The 23,998-nt window shown below is 55.4% G+C and overlaps 1 protein-coding gene across 2 annotated transcripts; it reads right to left on the minus strand.

Moving 5' to 3' along the window:
* Positions 1-2,893: 2,893 nt before the first annotated feature.
* On the minus strand, positions 2,894-22,118 carry TIE1 (tyrosine kinase with immunoglobulin like and EGF like domains 1). 2 transcript variants are annotated; one of them, XM_027108858.1, is made up of 23 exons: positions 21,894-22,118; positions 18,876-19,193; positions 18,685-18,795; positions 17,066-17,221; positions 16,772-16,903; positions 16,471-16,611; positions 16,123-16,251; positions 15,171-15,316; positions 14,799-14,943; positions 12,561-12,719; positions 12,234-12,371; positions 11,751-12,047; positions 10,916-11,206; positions 10,393-10,583; positions 7,828-8,038; positions 7,556-7,666; positions 7,152-7,342; positions 6,065-6,178; positions 5,886-5,956; positions 4,693-4,733; positions 4,490-4,586; positions 4,307-4,406; positions 2,894-3,358 (listed from the first exon to the last, which is right to left on the minus strand). In XM_027108858.1, the coding sequence occupies exons 1-23, from the start codon at positions 21,949-21,951 to the stop codon at positions 3,287-3,289; spliced, it is 3,420 nt and encodes a 1,139-aa protein (XP_026964659.1). In that variant the 5' UTR covers positions 21,952-22,118; the 3' UTR covers positions 2,894-3,286. The 2 variants fall into 2 exon arrangements, with proteins under 2 accessions (XP_026964659.1, XP_026964658.1); XM_027108857.1 differs by having other exon boundaries at positions 2,895-3,358; positions 11,751-12,371; positions 21,894-22,055.
* Positions 22,119-23,998: the final 1,880 nt, after the last annotated feature.

Raw genomic sequence — 23,998 nt, forward strand, 5'->3', positions numbered from 1 at the left:
AAGTCTTCCAATTCATGAACATGAGATGTTTTTCCATTTATTTAGATGTGCTTTAATTTCTTTCAATGATGTTTTGTAGTTTTCAGAGTATAAGTTTTGCATGCCAAACATATTCCTAAGTATTTTATTATTTTTAGTGCTATTGTAAATGGAATTTTCTTATTTTCATTTTCAGATTGTTCATTGCAAGTATATAAAAGAAAACTGCTTTTTGTATATAAATCTTGTGTCCTGCAAACTTGCTGAACTCATTTATCAGTTCTAATAGTTTTTTAGTGGATTCCTTAGGATTTCCTGGATACACAATCATGTTATCTGCAAATAGAGACGGTTTTACTTCTTCCTTTCCAGTCTGGGTGCTGTTTGTTTATTTTTCTTGCCCATCTGCCCTGGCTAGAACCTCCAGTACAGTGTTGAATAGAAGTGGGGAGACAGATATCTTTGTCTTATTCCTTCCTGTTCTTAGGGAAAAAGCATTCAGTCTTTCCCTATTAAGTATGATGTGGATTTTTGTAAATGCCCTGTATCAGGTTGATGAAGTCTCCTTCTATTCTTAGTTTTAGTTGTTGTTTTTTTTAAACATGAAAGTGTGTTGGATTTTGTCCAATGCTTTTTCTGTGCCTATTGAGATGATCATGTAATTTTTGTTTTTCATTCTATTGATACGTTGACGTATTAATCGGTTTTTGGATGTTTAACCAACCTTGGCACTCCTGGGATAAATCCCACTTGGTTATGTTATGCAATCCTTTTTATATGTTGCTGGATTCTGTTTGCTTTTTATATGTTGCTGGATTCTGTAGTATTTTCTTGAGAATTTTTGTGTCCATATTCATAAGAGATATTGATCTGTTGTTTTGTTTTCTTGTGATCTTTTGTCTGCTCTGTGTATCAGGGTAATACTGGTCTTACAGAATGAATTGGGAGCTATTCGTTCCTCTTCTAGTTTTGAAGAGTTTGTGAAAATTTTGTATTTATTCTTTAAATGTTTGGTGGAATTCACCAGCAAAGCCATCTGGCCATGGGCTTTTCTTTGTAGGTCGTTTTTTGATTACTAATTTAATCTTTTTACTTGTCATAAATATATTTAGATTGCCTATTTTTTCTTGAGTCAATTTTGGTAGTTCCTGTCTTTCTAGGAATTTGTCCATTTTGTTTAAGGTATCTAATTTATAGGCATGTCACTTTGTTCCTCTATAATCCATCTTCCACAAAGTAACCAGTGATCTTTTCAAAAATGCAAATCTGCTCATGACACACCCCTGCATCCAGCTCTTCTATGGCTGCCCTTTGCCCTTAGGATAAAGACCCATATCCTTAATATTGCCTCTAAGGTTCAGTATGGGCTGGCCCCTGTCACCTCTCTGCGGTCATTACCCTCATGGAGCTATGTTCTCCCTTTGTTCCAGACACAGGGAATTCTTTGCAGCTCCTGAACATAGCACATGTCACAGGTGCTGTTTCCTCTGCCAGGTGTTTTCTTCTGTTAAGCTCCTGCTTCTTCTTCATGGCCCATATTAAAATGTTACCTTCTCTAGAAAAGCCTTCCCGACTGCATCTCCTTTCTACGTATCCCACAGGTCCCGTCTCCCTCTCTTATAGCATACACCACTATATTTTATTGTTGGTTTACATACCTGTCACCCCACAGGGGCATCTTTGTTTATATATTGGTCCCTACCAGAGATAACTTTTTAATCCCCACATCCAAGACCTGGAAATATCCCTGCAGTAGAGCTAAAATGGAATTTCATTCTAGAGAATCCCATCTCCCCTGGCATGCATAGCCTCCCCCTTACTCCAGTTAATTTCTTCTTCTTAAATTCAGCTCCACTCTCTAACCACTCAAGTCTTTTTGGAATATAGGTTCTGATAATCACCCCCTTCCCCAACTTACTGCATTTGTGTATAATGATATCAGCTGACACTTGCTGAACACTATGTCCAAGGTCATAGTTGTGAAAAACGTCCCTGTGTAATCTTATTTAGTGCTAACAGCAGTGAGGTAGCTGTTACTAACTTCATTTTTCAGAAGAGAAAACTGAAGCTCAGAGACGTTAAGTGAGTTGACCAAGGTCACACAGATAGTAAGTGACATAGCAGGGACTTGGACATGGGTCTGTGTGATTCCAGTATCCGTGCTCTTAACCACAATACCATCCTATCTTTATGTCTTCTTCAATTTTATCTGATTCGCTGAAAAAATGTGAGAAGCAAGACAAGTCTTGTTTCTTAAGGACCAGTGGGAGAGAAAGCTGAGGCCAGCAGTGACAAATCAAAAGGATGGGCAAACCTGAAGGCCACACAGCATGGGGTAATGATTTGGGACTAGCTTTCAGTACAGGGATCACCTCCCCACACACTTAGAGACTCTGAGGAAGGCAAAGGAATCCTACCGTGGCTGGCTGAAGTTGGAAGTGACCTCTGCTTTCTTCCTTTGGGGCCCACAAGCCGGGCAGTACCAAGCCAGGGAAGGCTGCCTAGAGACATAAGGAAAATGGGAGCTCAAGACAGGCCAGAATCTGTCCGGTGCTGAGGTGACAGTTTGAGCTGAGGCTGGCCTAGAGCCGATCCTGGGAGGGGACTGTTTGGACAGAGCAGAGAATCCTAGGCTGGCAGCTACCTAGGGAGACGCATTGGTGATAGAGGCTGGAAAGCCGGGAAGAGACCAGGGGAGAACTGGACTTCTCATTGTGACGGAGATGTGGGGGCAGTGTATGTATGAAATGGGTCTTCAAGAATATATCCCATCATGCAGAGGCAACCCCCGTAGAGGGCTTGGAATAATGACAGTGTAACCAGGGATAGCATTTCTTTTCCTGGAAAGTCCAGTTTCTCCCTCTTTGGCTTAACTTTTCCCTGGGATTGACCAGCAGTAAATGGTAGACATCGGATGGAGCTTCTCACAGCATTTATTTTTCCTGATTACAAGGCTGGGAGTGGGGCGCAGCTGAACAGGGCATGTTAGTGGTGTGAGTGCTGGCTTGAGTGGAGGGGCTGAAGCAGGGGTTTGAGGGCAGGGAACAGAAGAGCACAAACGTGGAGCAGCTGAACTAGAACGAAGGACGTGAGGGTAGCCGTCAGTAATTCAGGAGGCACTGGGAGCAACTGCAAAGGATGAGGACCGCCCCCCCGCTAAGCCCACCCCATCCCCGGATCCCCTTTTCTCTTCCTTAAGTTAAAAAACAATTCCTTGAGGCAGCTCAGGCGACAAGGATCAGAAGTCACAGGTTGAAGAGCTGAGGTTGCTCTGGCCAGCAGAGCCACGTTCTGGCCGGATGGCAGCTCAGGCCTCCTCAGCTGTAGCGTCGATGCCCGCGTACGTGAAGTTCTCAAACAGCGACATGTTCACGTAGGCCTGGGGGGCAGAGCAAGCTTTAGTGGGGGCCAGGGATGGGGGCCTGCCTGCCCTGGAGGTCCTTGACTTCCATGTGGTTGGGGTATTTGAAGTGACACGGATTTGTTTCGGAGACTCAAGATGACCCCATGGCCAAGGGTGGTCCTCACCAGCCCAGAGCAGCAAGGTCATCAGACCACAGCTGGGGGCTCACGTGAGAGACCCTTGACACAATTGTTCGATAGGAGTTTTTTCATGCCCTTATCCGATGAATTGATTGCTAATGCATTCATCCATTCGTTTACTTCTTCATCTGTTTATAAGGCTATTTTTGACGATTTACCCATTTTTCTGGTTATTTGATTATTCCTTCATTCTTAAGATAGTTTTATAATTCCTTTAACTACTTAGTCATTAATTAGTTCATATGACGAACTCTTCACATTACTCATTTTGATGCATTTCTTCACTTATATTTATGTGATAATTCATTTATTGATATGGTTACTAGATACAGTTATTTAATTACATGTTTATTTGAATGATGATTGTATCATCCATCCACTAATTCTATTCATTCATTCATTCAGTTACTGGGTCATTCACTCATCCTCCGTCCATTTGGTGAGCTGACCATTCATGATTCCACTCTGGCTCTGTGCCAGGTGAGGTGTCCCAGATGAGAGTGGGCTGATGGCCCCAGCAGAGGACAGGCAGGGAGTCTGGGACCTGGGACCTGGGACAACGACTTGCTGCTGAGGCTAATCAGTGGCCTTGGAAGAGTTTAGAAGGGCCTAGTGTCCAACCCAGTGAGAACTGGAAAGGGGGGCTGCATCCCAGGGCCCGGCCTAGCTGTGGTGCAGCTAGTGGCGGGGACAGGGACACAGAGGCTGCTGCTCTCTAGCTCCTCTGAGAGGGCATCCCCGCGAGCTCGGCGAGACCAGCCCCCATCCCCCCCAGTCTCCTCACCTTCCTGGCTTCCAGCATTCGGCCCAGCTGCAGCGCGATCTGGGCAAAGGGGGGTCGCTCGTACGGACGGTCCCGCCAGCACTGCCGCATCAGCTCGTACCTGCAGGTGGGGGATCGCTGAGGTGAGGGTCAGGGCCTGCTGGGGTGACGGGGTTCCCGGGGCTCAAGGCTGAGGGGACTCACACTTCATCATCACAGTTGCGAGGCTGCTCCATGCGGTAGCCCTGCGGCAGCTTCTCATAGAGCTCGGCACATGTCATGCCGCAGTACGGGGTGCCCCCTGCGGGAGGGGCAACGCTCTCTCAGCCCAGGGCCCAGGAGGGAGGGTTGGGGGGGGGGTTGGGAGAAGGTGGGGACCATCTCGGGAACAGGGGTCAGGAACTCACCAAGGCTCACGATCTCCCAGAGGAGGACCCCAAAGGACCAACTGAAACGAGGAGGATGTACTTAGTTACCTTCTAGGCCCCAGGGGCCCAGCAGCTTAGTGTCAACCTACCCCAGGTGTGCAGCCCCTCCCAGCCCCTGTGTGCATCTACTTTGCAAGGGTCTGGCCCTGGCCAGCTGTTGTCTCTGCAACTGAAACTCCTTCACAGCCTCCCAGGCTTAATGTAATCATAGCTAACGTTTTTACTGTGCACTTACCGTAGGCAAGGCACTGATCATTTAGTATGTATGCTAATTCATCTAACCCTCACACCAACCTTATGGTATAGGTACAATTATTATCCCCATTTTACAGATGGAGGCACAGAGGCACTGAGAGCTTAGCTAGCTCGCCCAAGGCCACACAGCTGGTAAGTGGCAGAGCTGGGATTCAAACCCTGGCAGTCTCGCTCCAAAGCCCTTGCTCTTAACTGCCTCTTATATTGTAACAACAGCTGTGCAGGTTAGAGGTGGCTGAGGCCAGGGTGGAAGTTTTAGTGGGGGGAGGGAATCTCAGGGGTCTTGGGGCAGAAGCGGGAAGTAGGCGAGTAGTGATCAGAGGGGTGGTGGTGTGGTGGACAGTGAGCCGGGCAGGCCAGGCCAAAGGGCTTGGGGCAAGGGGCAGAGCCAGGGCTGGAGCGCTGGGTAGGCCAGGCTCCCTGGAGAGAAGGGCAGGGGTGTGCCAGGATGGCTGTTTGGAGGAGCGAGCGCAGTGAGGGCGTCTTGGGGGTCATGCTCTAGTTAGGTCCTCGGGTGGGTGTGACCTCCCCTTCAGAGAGGAAGGTGAGAACATTCTTTGAGTGGTCTCTCCATTCACCCAGGCGTTATCCACCAGCGTCCCCAAGCCTCTCCAAGGCATCCTCCAGTCTCTTAGTCAAATATAGCTCTCAACCACCCCTACTCCAATCCTACTCCTGACACACCTTCCAAGTTGAAACTTCCTTCCAGCTAGCCCCACGCCTTCCCACTAAGATGCCGGGCATGGCCAAGGTATACCTGAGACACATCTGTCACACCTGTGTCACACCTGGAACACGCCGTAGGGATGGCCAAGTCATGCCTTGGACTACCTGAGACATCTCTGAGATGCGTCCAGGTTACACCTACAAGCATCCTCAGGGGACCAAACCCTCCCACCCCTCCCCCCCACACTCACACATCGCTCTTGGTAGTATAGACACTGTAGTTCAGAGACTCAATGGCCATCCAGCGCACGGGGAGACGCCCCTGGGAGAGAGTGGGTTTGAGGGGTCAGGTGACGAGAAAGGGGCTGTTTAGCAGGTTCTGGGAGGCAGGGCCAGGCCCTGCCTGAGAGGGGGACCCAGTGAGACTTACCATCGTCTTCTTCACGTAAACCTCCTCCCCCCGAGAAAGGCCGAAGTCCGCAATCTTGGAGGCCAGGTTCTCTCCGACTAGCACGTTTCGGGCAGCCAGGTCCCTGTGGATGAACTGCAGGCACGGTCAGAAGTCAGGAAAGATGGGGGATGAGTGAGCCCCAGACTCTGGGGCCAGCGAGGGGTCTGGCCCCGTGGCTGCCTTCGTGGGCCCCTCCATGCCTTTAGTAGCCCCTTACTCTTCTGCCCCCCAACCCAGGCCTCATCCTGGATCAGAAACTCCTGCCTGAGAAGAATCACAGTGCTGGCTGTCATCCCTTCCTTCTAGTGACCTGGGCCACGGCCAAGTTCAGGCTGTATCCCTCTCCTGGGACGAAGGTGGGCTTTTCCCCAGTGACCACACCGCACCTTCCCCTCTTTGCATGCTCCCTGACCCCGTCTTTCCTGACCTCTCCCCGACCCCCACCCCACTGATGAGCGTGGAAAGGCCCTTCTCTTGCCCAAAGTGACCTCTCCCTTGAGTTCCAGATCCTCCCCACTGGGCCCTCCACCTTCCTCAGAGACCTCTCTCCATCACCCCTCCCTCTATCTTGGCCCCTTCCCCTCTGCTTTCAAAGATACTCAAAACTTTAGTAACTTCAAAATGCCTCCCCTCAGTCTCAACTGTCCCCTCTCTCCTTTCATTGAAGCGGGGTGTCCTCGAACTTGGGCTCGGGCCTCCCCTGTCTGTTCTACCCTCCAGCCTCTCCTGGTGAGTCTTGCCCACTCCCTGGCCACCAGTGTCACCAACTGTGAAGTAACAGCTCCCAGACTGCCGTCCCTGGCCCAGGCCTCCCTCCTGAGTTTTAGGCTGGCTTCTACAACCGCTAAGCCAACACCTCCACCATGATGTCCCCCGGATGCTTCAAACGCAACACCTTTTTCAGACCTGCTTCTCGCCCTGTGTTCCCACCCACTCATCCAGGACAGGATGGGGCCACGTCCCTCTTTATTCCTCAATCCCACATCAATTAGAGCCTGCTGATTTAATCACCTGAAGTCCGCTCCATGGTCTCCCCTCCCCTCCCCCAACACACACTCACACACACCTGCTTCTCACTCAGGTACTGCATGCCATTGGCAGCATCACTGGCAAAACGCAGCAGCTGCCGGGAGCTGAGGGTGGAGGCCGTTCCATGTTCTCGGGCAAAAGCTGGGTCAGTTTCCAGGACCCGGCTCTTCCTCAGGAAATCGAGCAGGTTCCCATAGGGGGCATATTCAATGGCGATATACAAGTAACCTGGGAGGTGAGGAATACAGGGTGGTGGTTTATACTCAGGCAACCTGGGGTGGTAGCAGGCACCCCATGGTACTAGACAGGGAACCTGGTGCACAAAGGAGAACCAATAGTGATGTTTTGGTGTCCCGAAGCTTCCCACAAGCTACAGATGCGAAGGTGACGGCTGATAATGGGGGTTTGGAAGAAGGGGTAGGTGATGAGTTGGGGGCTCACCTCGGTTCTCACAGGCCCCCAAGAGGTTGATGATGTTGGGGTGATGCCCCAATTTGCACAGAACTTCCAGTTCTCCCGCGAAGTCACGATGGTCATTTTCAGAGGCATACTCTGTGTAAAGAATCCAATATCACTTTTGCCGAAAATAACCCTGGATAAAGGGTATGGGCTGGTGAGGGCTGGTGTCAGTTGCTGGTGGAAGCCAGGTGGGGCCTGGGATTGTGGGACAAAGGAGAGGGTCAGGGCTTGGGCGGGAGTCACTCGCAGCGGACCTTTCAGCATCTTGATGGCTGCGTTCATCTTGAGTCCGTCCTTCTTGATCATGGCCCGGATGACCTGGCCGAAGTTCCCTTCCCCAATGAGATCCTCAAAGGTGATGTCCTCCCATTCCAGCACTGGGTAATTCAGGGGCTCGGGCTGTGGTTTTGGCCTCCGGGTCAGTGTCAAGGTGCCCGAGCTGAACTGCAGGATGGTCTCCTCACCCTTCATAGGATGGGACAAGTGGGCAGAAAGTCCACACAAGAGACAGGGGCAGCAAGATGCACAGATAGGCAGACAAAGAGTGGTTAGACAAACGGACAGAGACTCAGACAGAGGGCACCCTGGTGGCCAGCCAAGCACAGTCAGACACAGGACACATACCGAGACAGAATCATATGAGATGGAGACACAGGTGGGCTGTTGAGTGGACAGATGTCCAAGGAGAGAAATGCAGAGGCCGCCACCTGGGGATCAGGTGTGTGGGGCTCTGGAGGAACAAGGACTGGGTAAAGTTGCTAGAAGCCACGCCGTGAGTCGATGGCAGGATGATACTCCTAACATTTAAAACTGAAAGGAATTGGAATGAACTGTGATGGGGAGTTATGAGCTTCCCCTTATTGTGCTGATCCCACAACCAGTTTTTTTTTGTTTTTTTTTTTTTTGTCACCAAGGAAGCTCTGGAGGGGATTCCAGCCCTGGGCAGTGCGCTAGGGTACATTTACTGTGCACCTACTCCATGCTAAGCCCTGAGCTGCTGGAAGCCAGTGGATGGGTTTTCTTCTCCACAGCAGTGGAAGCAGAGATTACCCCTGTCCACCCACTTGGTGGCCGCCCATAGCTCTCAAATCACCCTGGGACCTGAGGATAGAAAGAGCATAAAAAAGAGGAACATCCACTCCCCACAACCAAGTAGGAGCTGGGCCACCTGCGCAGGGCTGGTAGGAAGAGGAAACCGCTAAACAGGACCATGGGCGCTGCCAATATGAGAGCCAAAAGAAGGGTTAAGACAGACCTGGTGGTGGGTGCGGTCCCTACGTGAGCTGCAGCCCAGCGTGAGGGGCGAGGGCTGAGGACACAGGTCACGTGGATTCACACAAAACATGGACAGCTGAAGGCACACACCAGCATGCACACGCATGTTCTTGTGGTGGCCCGTATGCAGGGCATCCATGAGAACTACACGTGGACATATGCTCAAGCAGGAGCACAAGCAGAGGGACACACGTATCAGGGACACAGGCACATACAGATGGGGGTACTCACAGGGACGCACACGTGCACTCACGCCCGGCACACGCGCTCATGTATACACGCACGCATACGCGCACGCAGGTGCATGTAGCAGGGGTACATCTTGATATATGTCAGGGCGCTGTACCCATTTAAGGCTGCTTTCCTACTCCTTCCCTCCACATTCGTACCCGTGACCCTCTCCTGCCACAGCCAGGGCCGCTTTCTGCACACACTGACCTCAGAAGGAGGCCAATGCAGCCTGGAACAAAGAGGCCGATTGAGTCTCTGAAGGGAGTTTTCTAAAGGCATGGCAGAGACAATAGCCTCGGACACTAGGCTTTGTGTCACAAGGATCAGCCCTTGAGAGAGAAGTTTTTTGTTTTTGTTTTTCTGAAATGCCAAAGCTTTTAAATATCAAGAGCTCAGGCACAGGGGACCAAGGTCAGAGTTCAGATCATAAGTGACAACAGTGGGGAAGATCCCAGAGGAGAGAGAGGTGGGAGGAGGTGACAAGATGAGGTGATGCCTGGTCCCTGAAGAGAAGCCCGCACCCCACCCCCACCCCCAGCCCCTCGGTGTGGGCCTGCTGGCTGGAGGGGCATAGACAGGACAGAAAACTCAGCCAGGTTTACAGGGAAGCCAAGAGGGGAGGCCTGTGCTTCCTGTCTCCAGGAATGACAGGTGAGGCTGCAGGCCCAGCTCAACAGCTGTAGGAGGGCCTGCAGCAATGGGTCTGAGGGCCACAGAATACGCTGCCTTCTGCAGGGCACAGGGAAGCCCCCTGGAGTTCTTACGTCTCCCCAAGGAGGCCCTGGGATGTGCAAGGATGGAGGTCGGGACGAGTGCCCTGCTGGCAGGAAGGAGGCTACGGAAGGGCTGAGGCCATGAGTCACAGATGCGTGCAGGTGCAGGGTGGTTCCCAAATGTGGGACGGCCTGCCCAGACAGAGGCCGGCACAGAGCCCAGGCGTTCCCTACATTATCACCAGGCTTCCCAGGCTTCCATCACCCCTCGTGAGAAGGGGGAGAATCCTTAATTGACCGTGGTGCAACAGGGACATAACCGAGTGATTCTGAACTGGGGATATTAAACATGTCACCACGAATATAAATGGGCTGTGAGTTGAGTTCACTTCTAGAGAAATAGAGAAAATTATTGATAAGTATCGTACCCTTGCATGTTGTTGAGTGTAGTCTTATACCTATGACACAAACATCCATGTGTGCGTGCACACACACACACACACACACTTGCAGTGTACAAACACTAATGTGTGTATAGGTAGGAACATATATACACAGGGTCTGCACACATGTGCCCTGAGAAGGGTACAGGTGACTGACCGATCCCGACTGGTAGGTGAAGGTGCGTCTGCGATGCAGGCAGCTTCTGCGGATGCACGCCAGGGTTAAGAGAGCAGCCAGGATGGTGAGGCAGGTGGCAGACACAGAGCCCACCACAGCGAGGACCAGCTGTTGATCCAGACCCTCTTCAGCTGCCTGGACCTCTTGGACCGGGCCCTCGCTCTGCAGCCCTGGATCCAATAAGAGGGGCAGATCATAGGGACGCCTGGGTCAGGGAACCCAGAGGCCACCATGGGGTCACACAGAGGGAGAGGTCAGAGATCCCAGTTCCAGGGAGGGAGCAGGTGTATCAGGCCTAGGACCAATGGGTCTGGAATGACATGATTTTTCCAGCACTAGGACATAGGAAGGGAAGGGTCAGGGTCCCCAGTGCCAGGGCTTGTGTCATTTGTTGGGAGGGGGCCTAGGATGCCCTAGCTCCAAGGCAGGGGATCGCTTGGAAGGAGAGAGCATTGAGACTGACCCTGTGGCCCAGGAGTCCTCTTGGGCCCCGCCCTCTTACCGTTGCTTAGGGTAGACTCTTCTACCATGTCGCTCCAGTCACCGGGGCCCTGGACGCTGGCCCGCACACGGAAGAGGTAGCGCGTGCTGGCGTTGAGGCCGCGGACGACGGTGCTCGTCTCCTCGGGCCTGTCCACGTCCATCCACAGCGGGTCTCCTGAGCCCTCAGCCACCTGCACCTCCACAATGTACTTGGATATAGGCCCAGCTGGAGCCTCTGGGCGCTGCCACACCAGCTGGATCTCGGAGTCTGAAAGGGCCTGGGCGTGGAGGTGTCGGGGGGCTGGGGGCCCTGTGGACACGGGGTGAGAAGGCAGGGCTCAGATGGGACCGGGCTGTGTGGCTGTGGGGTCAGACAGATCCACGCTAGCTGTGTCCCCGGCTCCGCGAACCCGGAACGGGAGGCACCCTGCCAACCTCCTCCTTCCTTCCTGGGCTGAATCCCTCTCCCTGCGGCTTCCTTTACCCCTGAGCTTCTGCTGCCCCTGGTTCTCCTTACATGTAAGGAGAACATGTATGTTCTCCTTACATACATTCTCTTCCTGGTGGCCCAGACCCTCCCAGTGTCGTAGGTCCTCCCCATGTCCCTCCACACCCTGTGGTCCCACCAAGTCCCATGTCCTCCTGGTATCCTGTATCCTTCCCTGTGTCATGTCCTCCCCATGCTTGTGTCTGCCTCACATCCCGGGTCCTCCCTATGCCCATGTTTTCACGTGCAATGCTCTCTGCATGTCCATCCAGGCTCCTATAACCTCCCACGTCCTTCTGGGTCTCCTGTGTTCCCTGCATCCCATGTCCTCCCTCGTCTTGAGCCCATCACTCCCTCCCCAGCGTACCGCTGGGGGGCAGAAGCACACGAGCAGCGGGTGAGGCTGGGCCCAGGAGGGTACAGTGGTAGAGCCGCACGTCCAGCTGGTAGTGGGTGCCAGGTGTGAGTCCGGTCAGGAGGGTGGTGCGGGCCTGGGGGGACGAGACGTTCTCCCGCCGCTCCTGTCCCCGGGCCCCGTCCCACAGGCGCAGCAGGAAACCATCGCCCACCAGTGGCCCCGGCACCGAGGGTAAGGACCAGCTCACTCGCAACCGGTCGGGGCCCTCCACATGCCAGCCCTCCAGCCACGGCTGCAACAAGGGCTCTGGGGCCAGAGGTCGGGGGTCAGAACTGTCCAGTGGGTCCCTGGGGCCAGACGGGATAGTGATCCCCAGGGGACAACCTCCAGTGGGAAAGGCAGGGACCCCCAGGATGGACAAGCTATGACAACCCTGAGTGTATAGGACAGTAACCCCTGGGGGGCGGAAAGGGATAACTCTTGGCCTCTCACCAGGACAGTCTGTGGTCATGAGGGTGGGAGGCCCCCAGGCCCCCCCCCCCCCCTCCCCTGGCCGGCTCAGCTGCACGCGGACACTGTATCCTGTCTTCGGCCTCAGGTTCATTAACGTCACGTTCTCACTGGGGTCCACTGGGGGCAGGGTGTGCAGCACACACTATTCAGTCCCAACCCCTTCCAGAAGCCACCACTCTCCCTTCAGTCCCTCTCTTCTCCACAGACTTCTCCCTCCTTCCATCCCCCCTTTCCCCTCATCACTGCCTGACATCCCATCCTTCCCCAGACACCCCCACCTCCACCCCCTGTTCTCTCCCCGCTCACCCACGATGGTGGACCAGGCCATGGTGCTGTCCTGGGGCCGGTAGTGCAGCCGTACAGAGGCGATGGGCCCGTCCCCGGAGAAGGAGACCAGCGGGGAGACCACGAGCTGACGGCTCTGCTTGGCCAGGAGCCGAGGGGCAGTCAGGGGCACCGGGGGCACTGCCAGGAGACTTGGGGTAAGGCATGGCCCAGACAGCACCCCCAGTCGTTGGAAATAGGAGCAGACTCTGTCTTCTGGGCATCAAAGTCAACTCTGGCTTTCGGTTTAGATCGGGGGACCCCCTGGGCTGGGGAGAGACCAAGTTCAACAGATGACCAGAGTGTCCAGGGCCCGGGGAGGACAGCTCAGGGTGCAGGGACTCGGCAATAAGGACATGAGGATGTCCCAAAAGATGTGAAGTGAGGGAATGGCATGGCTGGACAGGGGTTTGGGGGAGGGCACTCTGCCCATGCAAGGTGGGTGCAGACGGAGGGGGCTGAAACCCAAGGCAGTGTCACCCTTCTCTCTGCCCCTCCCCCCATCATCCATCACTCTCTTAATTTAGGAAAAAAAAAGGGTAGCAGGTGATGAAGCACCTGCTCTACCCGGATGCCTCATGTGCACGGTCTCTAATCCTGACAAGGGCCTTCAGGCAGGGCTCATCACCCCTATGTCATGAATGAAGAAACTGAGGCTCAGAGACATGGAACAACTTGCTTAAAGACATGGAGCCAGGGTTTGAACAGGGTCTATCTGACCAGGCCACCTAAAATCAGCCCATCCTACTCCAAAGAGCTTTTGTGCTCCTGCTTAGTTTCCTTACCCCACGGCCACTGCCCTTTCTGCCTTAGCTTTTCTCTCCGGATTATTGCATTAAGGCCTTCACTGGTTCCCTTGCCTCTTTCAAACATTTTCCAGACGGATTTTCTAAGAATGGATGGATGGATGGATGGATGGATGGGGGAGGGTCAAGGAAGGTGCAGGGGTGTGGCTGAGGGGGTGGGAGGGAACAGTGGGGTCAGGCAGGAAGAAGTATGTCAGGAGGAAGTGCTGGTCTGGGGGGAGAGAAAGGTCCAGTTTGGATCCTGTGGAGCCCCTGGGCCTGTGGCTCACAGGTGAGGTTAGATGTGGCGGTGGCTGGATAGAAAGTGGGCCCTCGAGTCAGGCACCAGGTAACTTCCATGCTGACTTCAGAATCAGACCTCCACTACACAGAGGTCCTGCCAATTGGGTCTGGGGCCCAGGAGAGGGGTCCAGGCTGCAGATCATATCTGGGAGTTGCTAGGGAACATTTGAAATCTTAGGAATAGTTGACATTTTAACTAATAATAAGAATAAATGTCAACATACATTGAGCACATACCCTGCGTCAGGCACTGTGCTAAATGCTTAAAACCATCATCTAATTTAATCTTTACAGCAACCCTATCAAGGGAGCGCTGATATCCTCATTTCACAGAGAGAGAAACAAGCTATGAGGACATAAGTAACTTGCTTAGATGATGGAGCTAGAGTTTGTAGTGAAGATTCAAAGCCAAGCTGTCTGGGCCCAAAGCCTGGGGAGAGCGAGAAGAGAAAGGCTGGAGGTGGGGCACCGGGGTGGGTGACAGAGTAGTGGAGAGAGAATGGGAAGCAGAGTGTGACCGTGAGAAAGAGGAAGATGAGCAAGAGATTTGGGCTTATGTCAGGGGAGGGCGGGGTCAGGAGCACAGGGAAAGAGAAGTCAAGGCGCGGCAGGGGCTGTGAACGTCTGAGGCTTGTGGTGCTGGAGAAGGTGAGGGACACCTATACCGGGGTGTGGGTGCTCTGCTCTGAGCGATCCTGGGCAATGGCAGTTACCTCCTTACTCACCAGGAAGCACCTTTGGAAATGAAGCAGGTCACCCTCTGAGCTCCACAGCCCCAGGCACCCCCCGTCCTAGCAATGAGTGCCCTGTGGTGTGACTCGGGTTGGCGGGTGGGGGGACGCAGCATCCCAGAGGTGGAGTGAAAGGCACCGTGTCTGCGGGGCGGGGTTTGGGGGAGGTAGAGAGGGGAAGCATCACCCTGGGCAAGGCTGCAGGGTGAACCATTTCTGGGGCATGGGATGCCCTTTCCAGATGGGACTGAGCTGTGCTCCAGCCTGGACAATGCCCTGCCCAGGCCTCAGGTTGAAGACAAGCCCTCTTCTCTGCCTGATGCTGGGCTGTGACCTTAGATGCCCTTGCCCTTCCTGCTACGATGCCCAGTCTGAGCAGCATCAGCTAGGACATCACTGACCTTTGACGTTGACCCTGAAGCGTCGGCTGTCTTGGCCACCAGACGTGGACACGCGGCACTCCCAGAGCCCACTGTCCCCAAGAGCCAAGCGGGGCACCTCGAACTCGGCTGTGGTCCTATCTGGCTCCACAATGGCCTTGGTGGACTGAGAGAGACGGGGAAGGGACAGACCACAGAGAATGTGTGCCATGTGGCAGATACAAGTGTGCTCGTCCAGGCTGATGAGGGGACAGAGCCTGGGTGCTGGTCCCTCAACAATCAGCCTGACCCCATTTGAGCTGTGGTCAGGCCGTTGGGCAGAGCCTGCAGAAAGCCCCGAGGGGTCAGGGGTCTGGAGGGGCAGGGGCCCTGGGCTGGGGTCACGGGGCTGACCAGGAGGACCGTGCCGTCCGGCTTGCGGAGCTCCACGCTGCCCCGGACTGGGAAGGGGTTCCCCGCGGCGGCACAGTTGATCCGGGGTGTCGTTTCTAAGTTGAACTCCAGTTCTGAAACCATGTCCAGGATCTGGGGGATCCGGTCTAGGGAGAGAGGGGACACGCATCCTGGAGGCCCTGCAAGGGCAGATACGTGACTGCCATAGCGCCCCTCCCCCGGAGTCCTGCATCTTAGCGGAGGTACCGCCAGCAGCCCAGTCACCCGGGCCTGAAAGCCAGCAAAGTCCCGTGCAACTCCTCCAGGGCCCTCACGCCCACCTCTGACTGCCCCTGAGTCTACCTCCTGCACCCTCTGCCTCCTCATACCTTCCCACACGGAGACCAGACCCCTTCTCAGCCTCACAGCCGGAACGCTGGTTCAGGCCTCCATCGTTTCTGGGCCCTGCAACAGGTCTTCCAGGCTCTCCTGCTTCCCCTCCCCACCCAGCAGCCACTGTCCTCTCTCAAACACAAACCTGAGAGCCCCATGCCTCTTCAACAATTCGCTGCTGGCCTCTCATATTAAGTGCAAATCCTATAGCCTGTCATTCGAAGGCCCCAAGATTTGACCTCTTCTGATCACTCCCGGAGCCTCCCCTCACACCACTGTCCTGGTAACTGAGCCTGAGTCCTCAATCCCCTGGCCGTTGCCCTGCTCTCTCTCGTCCTTCATATTCCATCTCAGATCGCACCTCTTCCCAGAAGCCCTCCCTGACTCTCTCGGGCTGGTCGGGGCCTTCTCTGGGCTCCCACCCACTCTGGGGGGCTGCCCATCCCTGTACGGATGATGTGGGCTGGCGGTGAGAACTTCCAGACCATGAGCTCCCTGAGGGCAGGGCTTTGAGCCAGGGAGATGCGTCTGGTGAAGGCTGACCTGTTCCGAGGGACCTCAGAGCCCCCCGAGCTCGTACCTGACTTCTCACAGTGCACCCCATGCCACCCGGAGGGGCAGACGCAGCCGCTGAAGCGGTCACAAGTGCCGCCGTTCTGACACTGGCACTGGAGGTGGCAGTCAGCCCCAAAATGACCTGGGGCACAGGCTGGGAACAGAGGGGGTGTGGTTAGAGGGGCACAGGTCAGGGGGCAACGAGGGCCGGCTGGGGCCTGGGTAATGACTGGCTGGGTAGAGAGGGCACTGGCCAAGTGAGCGGGGACCGTGGAGGTCTTGGTGTGCAAGTCGGGGCCAGAGTGAAGGGCTGGGGCCGGGCTTGTAGCCGACTGCCTGGGTCAGGGAGCACGGAGGGTGGGTTAGTCCGTACCTTCCTGGCACTGGCTTCCTCTCCAGCCCGATCCACAAGAACAGCCATAGGGGTCCGGGAGGCAGAAGGTGAGGCCTCGGCAGCCTGACGTGCCTGGGCACTGTTCCTGGCAGCTCTGCCCAAAACGGCCCTCTCTGCAGGCTAGAAAGAGGGCATGTGGGTGTAGGAGCCTCTGCTGGGCCCCAGGGTTCAAGACCTACTTGGCATGTTCACCCTCCAAGGTCCATGCCCATGGTTTGAGAGTCTTCCCCCAGCCAGGCATCCTCTCCTGCCCAGGTCCTAGTGGCCCCCTCCTCCTTACCTTGCTCACAGCGGGTCCCAGTGAATCCAGGGGGGCACACACACTCGCCATCCTGGTCGTGGCAGACACCTCCATGCAGGCAGCCCGGGCATTCCTTGGTACAGTCCTGTCCCCAGTGCCCTGCCTCACAACCTGCAGGAATGTGCTTTCAGCAGCTGACCCTCACCCACTGGACCACTGCTGCTGAGGACTGGGGCAGCCCTGGGGGACCGGAGGATGCAGGGGGTCCACGGGAAGTACCACAGGGCTCCCAGCCTCCCACACCACCCACCACCTCTGCCCTCTGCTCCTGACCCCGCACGATGAGTCGAAAGAAGGCGCTGCCCAGTGGGCTGGCTTCCAGGTGGGTGGCACTGTAGATGCCGCTTGACGACGGCTGCACGTTTGGGAGCTGCAGCAAAAACCGCCCCTCCTGGGCCTCGTGCCAGTCCAGGGTGTAGAAGTAGGATCCTGGAGGCATAAACGGGTCAGGGGCCTCACCATCACACAAGAGCTGGTGTTCCCTCCCTCTGCCCACCTCGGCCTGAGTCACATCAACGTGCGCCAGGCAGAGGGAGCAGACCTGGGGGAAGGCACCAGCGAGCGTCTGGACCCAAGGCAGAAAGCTGGGAAGCATCCGCTTCTCCGTGGTCCACGAACCACTCAGTAAATCACCAAGTCCGGTTCAATCTCCCCCTCGTCTCCTAAAGCTGCCCACTCTTCTCCACGTGCACTGCCACCACCCTGCTCCCAGCCTCCCACAGCCTTCCAAGCAGTCTCTCTGCCTCCAGTCTCCCCCTTTCCTGTCCGTCCTTCACTCAGCAGCCAGTGAGATTTTTCTCCAATAGATTCCACAGTAGCTCCCCGGCTTAAGCTCTTCCATGGTTCTCCACTGCCCTCAAGACAACATCCAACTGCTTAGCAAATCATTTTCACCAGTTTGGCCACCGTGTAGCCCATACCTCTCCACATCCTGCCTGACTCCTAACATTCCTGAATTCCTGAATTGCTTCTATCTCTTCTAGAAACACTGTGGTATCTCACAGCTTCCTGCCTTTGCTCTTATCAATCCTCCTCCTGGAAAGTTCTTCCCCTCTTCTTCGTGCAGCTAGTTCCCAGGAGCCTCTCCCTCCAGGACGTGTGGACCCTAATATCAGGGTCCTTGTCCCTGCCCCACCCCTTCTTGCCTCTTTGCTCAGGACGGAACAGAGATTCTAGGGAACTCAGGTCTACCTGACTCTCCACATCTCTCATCAGTTCAGGGGGCCTGGAGCTCTGGAGGCAAACCCCTTGGCCCAAGAGAAGGGTCCTCCTCCCTCAGGAGCCCAGGGACACATGAGTCAGCCAAAGGGCTGTGGGTGTGAGAGCTGAGGCAGGAATCTGTGGGGCCACACAGGAAAACTGCTTCCTTCTATGGGGTGGCCAGAGGGCCTGATAGGGCCAGGATGGGGGCAGGCCTGGGCTGAGATCCCCAGGCCTGCCCAGGCCCCTGCACGTGTCTTGACAAATCTCTGGAAGAGGCCAAACCTCCCTTGCCTGTTCTGGGACTTTGTTACCCGTTTGCTTCTTAGCATGGGGACTGCTGCTCCCTGCCAGACTGGCTAATGTGATAGCACCTGCTAACTCTCAGAGGAGAGTCCAACGTGAGGGGTTAACATAGCGCTAATTTGGGGGTGGCAGGGAAGGAGGTAGCTGACCACGAGGCTGCTGGTCCTCTGGGCACAGTAGGAGGACATCTCACAGCTAGAGATGAGTTGGATGCAGGTGCTTCCCATGGACCTGGTGCAGGAGAGAGGGGGCGCCCCGGAGGTTGGCCAGTTGGGGTAACAGGTGCTGTGTCAGGGGCCAAAACTGGGAATACTGAGGGCCATGGAGGTGTTGGGGTGCCAGAGCTATGGGTTTACCTGCCCACCCAGTTCAGATGTCCCTCTCACCGTTGCTCTTCCAGATCACATCTGTCTGCTTCTCCTTGCGCACCCACGCGGAAAGTACTGCCGTGTCGCCCTTATTCACCGTGTGTGTGACCTTGTCCGGGAGCAGGTGGGCTGCGAGGCGGATGGAGGGCGGGGTCAGGGGTCAAGGGCAGCCCCTCCTGCCCCTCCTCCCCGCCGGCGGCCAGACTCACCTCCTGGGCTGTTGTGCACGTAGAGGACGCGCGTGCGCCGCGCCCCCGCGCCGCCCACGCAGGAGAAGACGCCCACCAGGTCCGAGGGCTGCGAGAAGCCGCGCAGCGTTACCTGGCGCGAGCCATTGCGGGTCAGGTGCAGGGGCTGCCAGGGCCGGGGCGTGCGCACAATGCGGTCGTCCTTTTCCAGCAGCAGCGGGGACCCCCAGGCGTCCGAGCCCCTGCCCGCCCCCGCCTCCCCGGACACGCAGGTCAGGAAGAAGCGCTGGGGCTCGGTCAGGCGCAGGTCGGCCAGCAGCGTCAGGTCCACCGCAGCGCCTGGACCGGGATACCGGGCTCCGTATCTGGCAGGGCCCCGCCCTCACCCCTGCCCCGCCCTCCCCCTCTTGCCCCTCTCCTCCCAGCCTCTCCCCTCTCCTCCCCTCCTCTCCCCCCCCTCCCCGCCCGCCCACCAGGCACTGAACTTTATCAGGCACGTCCACCCCCGTCCCTTCCTGTCCCAGTCCCCTTCCCGGTGCACTGGCCCCTTTCCTTCAAGTCTCTTCATCCTAAAAGAACAAAAACAAAAACAAAGCCCCTTCTCTGGCTTCCCCATCCCCTCCCTTCTCCTGCCAGATGGCTTCCCTTTACAGCTCAGCCTTCGGAAAGAAAGAATGATCTATGCGCCCCCTCTCCATTTCCTCTATTCCCGGCAGTCCCCTTTCCTGACCTGTCTCTACAGCTGCTCTGCAAAGGGGAGCCGCTCTCCCTGCCCTCCCCCGCCCCCTCCCCCCCAACCCCGCTGAGAGATCAGAAGTGTCTTGGAGGGACCCCTCCCCATCACTCCAGAAATCTGGACCTGTTTGTTGTGCTGGGATTGAAGGTGGGAGAGGCTGGGTTCTGCAGCCAGGTGGTTATGGGGCAGAAAGGAAGAGAGCTCTGGGCCCAGCAAAAGGCCAGAAGCAGGGAGGGCAGACCCTAGGGCAGAGTTGGGGCTGAAACACACAGACAGCAGGTGGGCCTTGGTCTTTGCCTTCCAAAGGGCTGTGGGCCCCATGAGGAGACAGACATGGACCTACCCGTCAAATGCAGGGCACTGTGTGGGGAGCACAGAGAAGGGATGCCTAACTCAGCATGGGGGAGGCAGAGGATGAACAGGTGCCTCCCGGGAGATACAGCTTGAGGGTCTTAAAGCTGAGCAGGGTACGGTGAGGGTTCAGAATGAGGACAGGGAGAGGTCAGTGGTAGGAAGGGCATTCTAGGCAGAGGGCACAGCCTGAGTAAAGGTGTGGAATGAAAGGCTGGGGCACACAGTGTGAGGCAGGAACCAGGAGGGACCAAGGAGAGCTGGAGTCCAGGCCTGGCTGAGCCCTGCCAGCCTCCTCAGCCCCGGGGCCCAAACCTTCCCGAGCCCCTCCTACTCTGTCCCTGCCTGTTCACTGCCAGGTGGTTAGTTGGTTTAAGTGCTACTTCACTTATCAATGTGAGTAATGAAGTACATGAGTAAATGTACTTCACGAGTAAACGAAGCTGACTGTCTATCTTGTGCCGAGCACCTGTTTTCCTTTGGGTCCTCACACCCTCCAGAAGTTGCTGTCTTTCCAGCCACAGAGGTCATGATAATTATTCTCGACTCTTCCTCTAGTAAGCTCATCCCCTCCCTGGGCTTTCACTACCACTTCTGAGTCAATAACCCCTGGATGGCCTCTCAGCTCGGGCCTGCTTTCCATCAGCTCTTCCCAAACCTGCTCCTCTCTGGGTCCCCTGCCTCAGCAGACGGCAAAACCCGCCTGAGATACAAGCTTTGGAGTCACCTCATACTCCTGCTGTCATAGTAATTAATGTTTATTGGAGGTCAGTGATATGCCAGGTACTTTACTTATGTTCTCTCATTTTATCATCCCAACTCTCCTGGGAGGTGGGTGTTATCACCCCAATTTTATAGCTGGCAAGTTAAGGCTCAGAGAAATAACTTGCACAAGGTCATACGATGAGTAACTGGCAGACCCTGGTTGTCTGACTCTAAAAGTCTACACCTCGGAGCACTACTCTGGCTGCCCCCATCAGTCACAAAATTCTATTTCCTCAAAGCCTCTTGGCTTCATCCCCCTTCCCAAGCCCGCCCTTGGTAACCCTCATCCTTACTCCCCTGGACCATCCTGACAGCCACACTCCTCCTTCCTCAACTCATCCTCCAAAGTGATCCCTCTAAGACCTTGTGACTGTCTGGTCTACAACCTTCCATGGCTCCCTATTGCCCTCAGGATACAGTGCTCGCTCTTGAGCCCTCTGCTGCTCACACTGCCCCTCCTGCTGCGTCCCCTCCAGGAGCCCTCTCTCCTCTGCACTCCCCCGCCTCTGAGACTTGCATCTATTGTTCGGGCTGCCTGGAATGAAGCCCACCCCTCTTAGTGCGGTATTTCCAAATCCCTTTTCATCTCCTACCCTGAAGCAGAGTAAGCTGACTCCTCGGTGCTCCTCTGCGTCTATCTGTTCAGCGCTCACCTGGTGTCCCGTGTCCCCCACTAGACCACGAACCACTCTAGGCGGCCTTTGCGTTCTAATCCTCTTTGGGCACCACACTGAAGGAATCGGCTGCCGCTTATTCAGAAGCTCTTACCAAGTGCTCTGTGACAATTACCTCCTTTAAACCCAGTAACAGCCATAGGAGGTCCGCACCATTTAATCTGTTGTACAGATCTAGCGGCTAATGGCCTGTCACTTAGCACGGCTCCTGGAATATTGTTGGTGCTTGATAAATGCATGATTGCGTGAGTCCCACACACTGACCGTATGAGTACCCACTGAAAGCTTCACGGGCCCAGAGGCCCTGCTGCTCCCCGCTGATGTGCACACCCAACACGGTCAGTGGCTGCTCCCCTCCCCCAATCCCTAGTGCCTGCCTGGGTTTTCCAGGCCCCGATCCCACTTTCTAGCGGATCAGCGTGCAGAGGAAAGTGATGGCAGTGATGATAGGGTTTTCTCGGGGGGAGTCAGGGCTTTGGGGGTTGGGTGGGGGGAGGTTCAGGGCAGACTTACCAACATGAGAAGCCAGGAAGAAGATGGGGAGCAGCAAAGGGGGCCCCAGCCAGACCATAATTCAGAGGCTGACCAGGCCAGCCGGGACAAGCGGGGCCCACGGTCAGTCACTCTGGGTCCGGCTGTTCAGCCTGTGCTGTCAGTGTGTGTTGGTGTTGGGGAGGAAGAGGAAATGAGTTAGCTTGGGTGGGAGGCGGGCCGGGGAGAGGGCTGGGGAGGACTTATCCTGCTTCTGGGCCTCTGGGCCCCCTAGTCTGGCCCCTGCAAGGCTCGGGATGGGTGTGGCCTGGAAGGTCCTGGACTGGGGTCACTTGAGGTGGGGGAGGGTTGTGATAAGGACAGACCTGGGGACTGTGGGACTGTTTCCCCTCCCCTCTTCTCCGCGTGGTCCTCAGCCTTGCCAGCACGCGGGAGGCAGGAGGCAGGAAAGGGAGGAAGCCACTGGCTTCCTCCTATTGAGAGGGGATGGGGGAGGACATTGCTCTGGGGTGTCCCTCCCCCAGCACAAACACACGACTCCTCAAGTATGCGTCCCAGGACGTGGTTACATGGGTGTCCTCGAGAGCCGTTCATGTATGGAGCACAAGGATCTGGGATGTACACAAAGGAACAAAAGAACACACTCAGGGCTAAAACCCTTTGATTCAACCTTGTGTAACTCTCTCATTTCACAGACGGGAAAACTGAGGCCTGCAGGGCTTGAAGGCTCTCTGAGGTCATGGTGAGGCTGGGACCTGAACGTCTGACTTCGCTGCTCCTTGAGGACTCATGCTAAGCAGACCCAGAATGCACAGGGAGTGAGTCCCTTGGTTTAAGACAGGAACAGAGGCTTCAGCACACTGTCTGCCTGATGTCATTACCCTTGGGCACTGGCGCAGCAGAAGCCCCACCCAGGGAGCTCCCGTACTCTTGAGGGCTGACAACAGCCTGGGAGCAGTCCCAGCCCCTTGACAAAGGCTTCGAAGCCCTGTGGATCTGCTGTGCCCCTCATCTCTCCCTGCCCTGGTGCCACCTCTCCACTGGCAGTTCCCAGAGCAGAGCCTGACCCGCAGGCACAGAATGCCTGCCAAGGTGGGGTGGCGGTGGGGGGGTCTGTCCTGGCAGGGAGCAGAGGGAGACGTGTTAGAGCCCTCCAACGGCCAGGATTGCTGGTGAAATCTGTGACTCCTCTGCCCTTGAATGGAGTGGTTGCGGTGGGGTGAGACCTGGTGCCAGGTTAGGGGACTGGTTTGGGAGTCCAAACCCTCCCTTTGCGGCTGGGACGTCTTCCCAGAGCCTGTTCCCGGGTGAAAGCTGGACTCGCTTTTGGACTCACCAGGCTCTAATTCACTGTCTGGGGGAAGCTGGGCCCCTGCAGCCTAGCTGAGCTGCTTTAGCCCTGCGGCTCCTCTGAAAATCCCTGAAAAGTCTCAGGAGAGACGTGACTCTGGGTGTAGTTTGAAAAACAGATCAGGAAGACCCCCAGGCCCACGCTGCAGGCCCCCCGGACACCCCGTTCCTAGGTGTGAGCCTGGGAAGAGCTTTCTGTGGACAAGACTCGGGTGGGAGTGGGGGTGGTGGATGCCTTCTTAGTCTTCTGCTCATCTTGGTGCCAAGACCTTTGACTCTGGCGAGAGGAAGCAGCTGGGAAATGCTGCGGCACTTTGTCTGGCAGGGTTGTAGTCAGAACTTCCCGCTTGGTTCTGGGAAAACCTGGTGGGCCTAACGTCATTTTGTGTGTATACATAGAGCACTTGGGCAGCATCTGATCTGGAAAATGACAGGTACCAGCACAGGTGTTTGCTCTGTGACACTATAGCATGACAAAGACTACAGGTCCATCTGGCCTCCCCACTTTCAACCGGGAAACAAAACTCAGTAGTAATGATCTGTAGATAAGCACAGTGCACATCTTGCAGAGTTTGTATATAAGGGTTTATATTATAAAACCATGTCCTATAAGTGTAAAAGTATATTTTTACATGCGTTGAGATTATGTTGCAAGTAACTTAAGTAGCATCTGTTTACAAACAGCATGTCACAAATGAACTATCACCACACCAACTAATTTTGCGTGGGTTGTGTATACATCTGGCTACGGCAATAGGAATACTTAAACCATAATG

Source organism: Aethalodelphis obliquidens, unplaced genomic scaffold, assembly GCF_003676395.1.
Source record: "Aethalodelphis obliquidens isolate GAN/ISIS:26980383/991018 unplaced genomic scaffold, ASM367639v1 scaffold9, whole genome shotgun sequence".
NCBI lineage: Eukaryota > Metazoa > Chordata > Mammalia > Artiodactyla > Delphinidae > Aethalodelphis > Aethalodelphis obliquidens.

Coding starts and splice junctions, on each gene's coding strand:
- TIE1 (XM_027108857.1), bottom strand. CDS start 21,951: ATGGTCTGGCTGGGGCCCCCTTTGCTGCTCCCCATCTTCTTCCTGGCT. Junction 15,317..16,122: donor GGTGCACTGTGAGAAGTCAG/GTACGAGCTCGG, acceptor CTCTCTCCCTAG/ACCGGATCCCCCAGATCCTG. Junction 12,720..14,798: donor CTTCAGGGTCAACGTCAAAG/GTCAGTGATGTC, acceptor GTCTCCTGGCAG/TGCCCCCGGTGCCCCTGACT.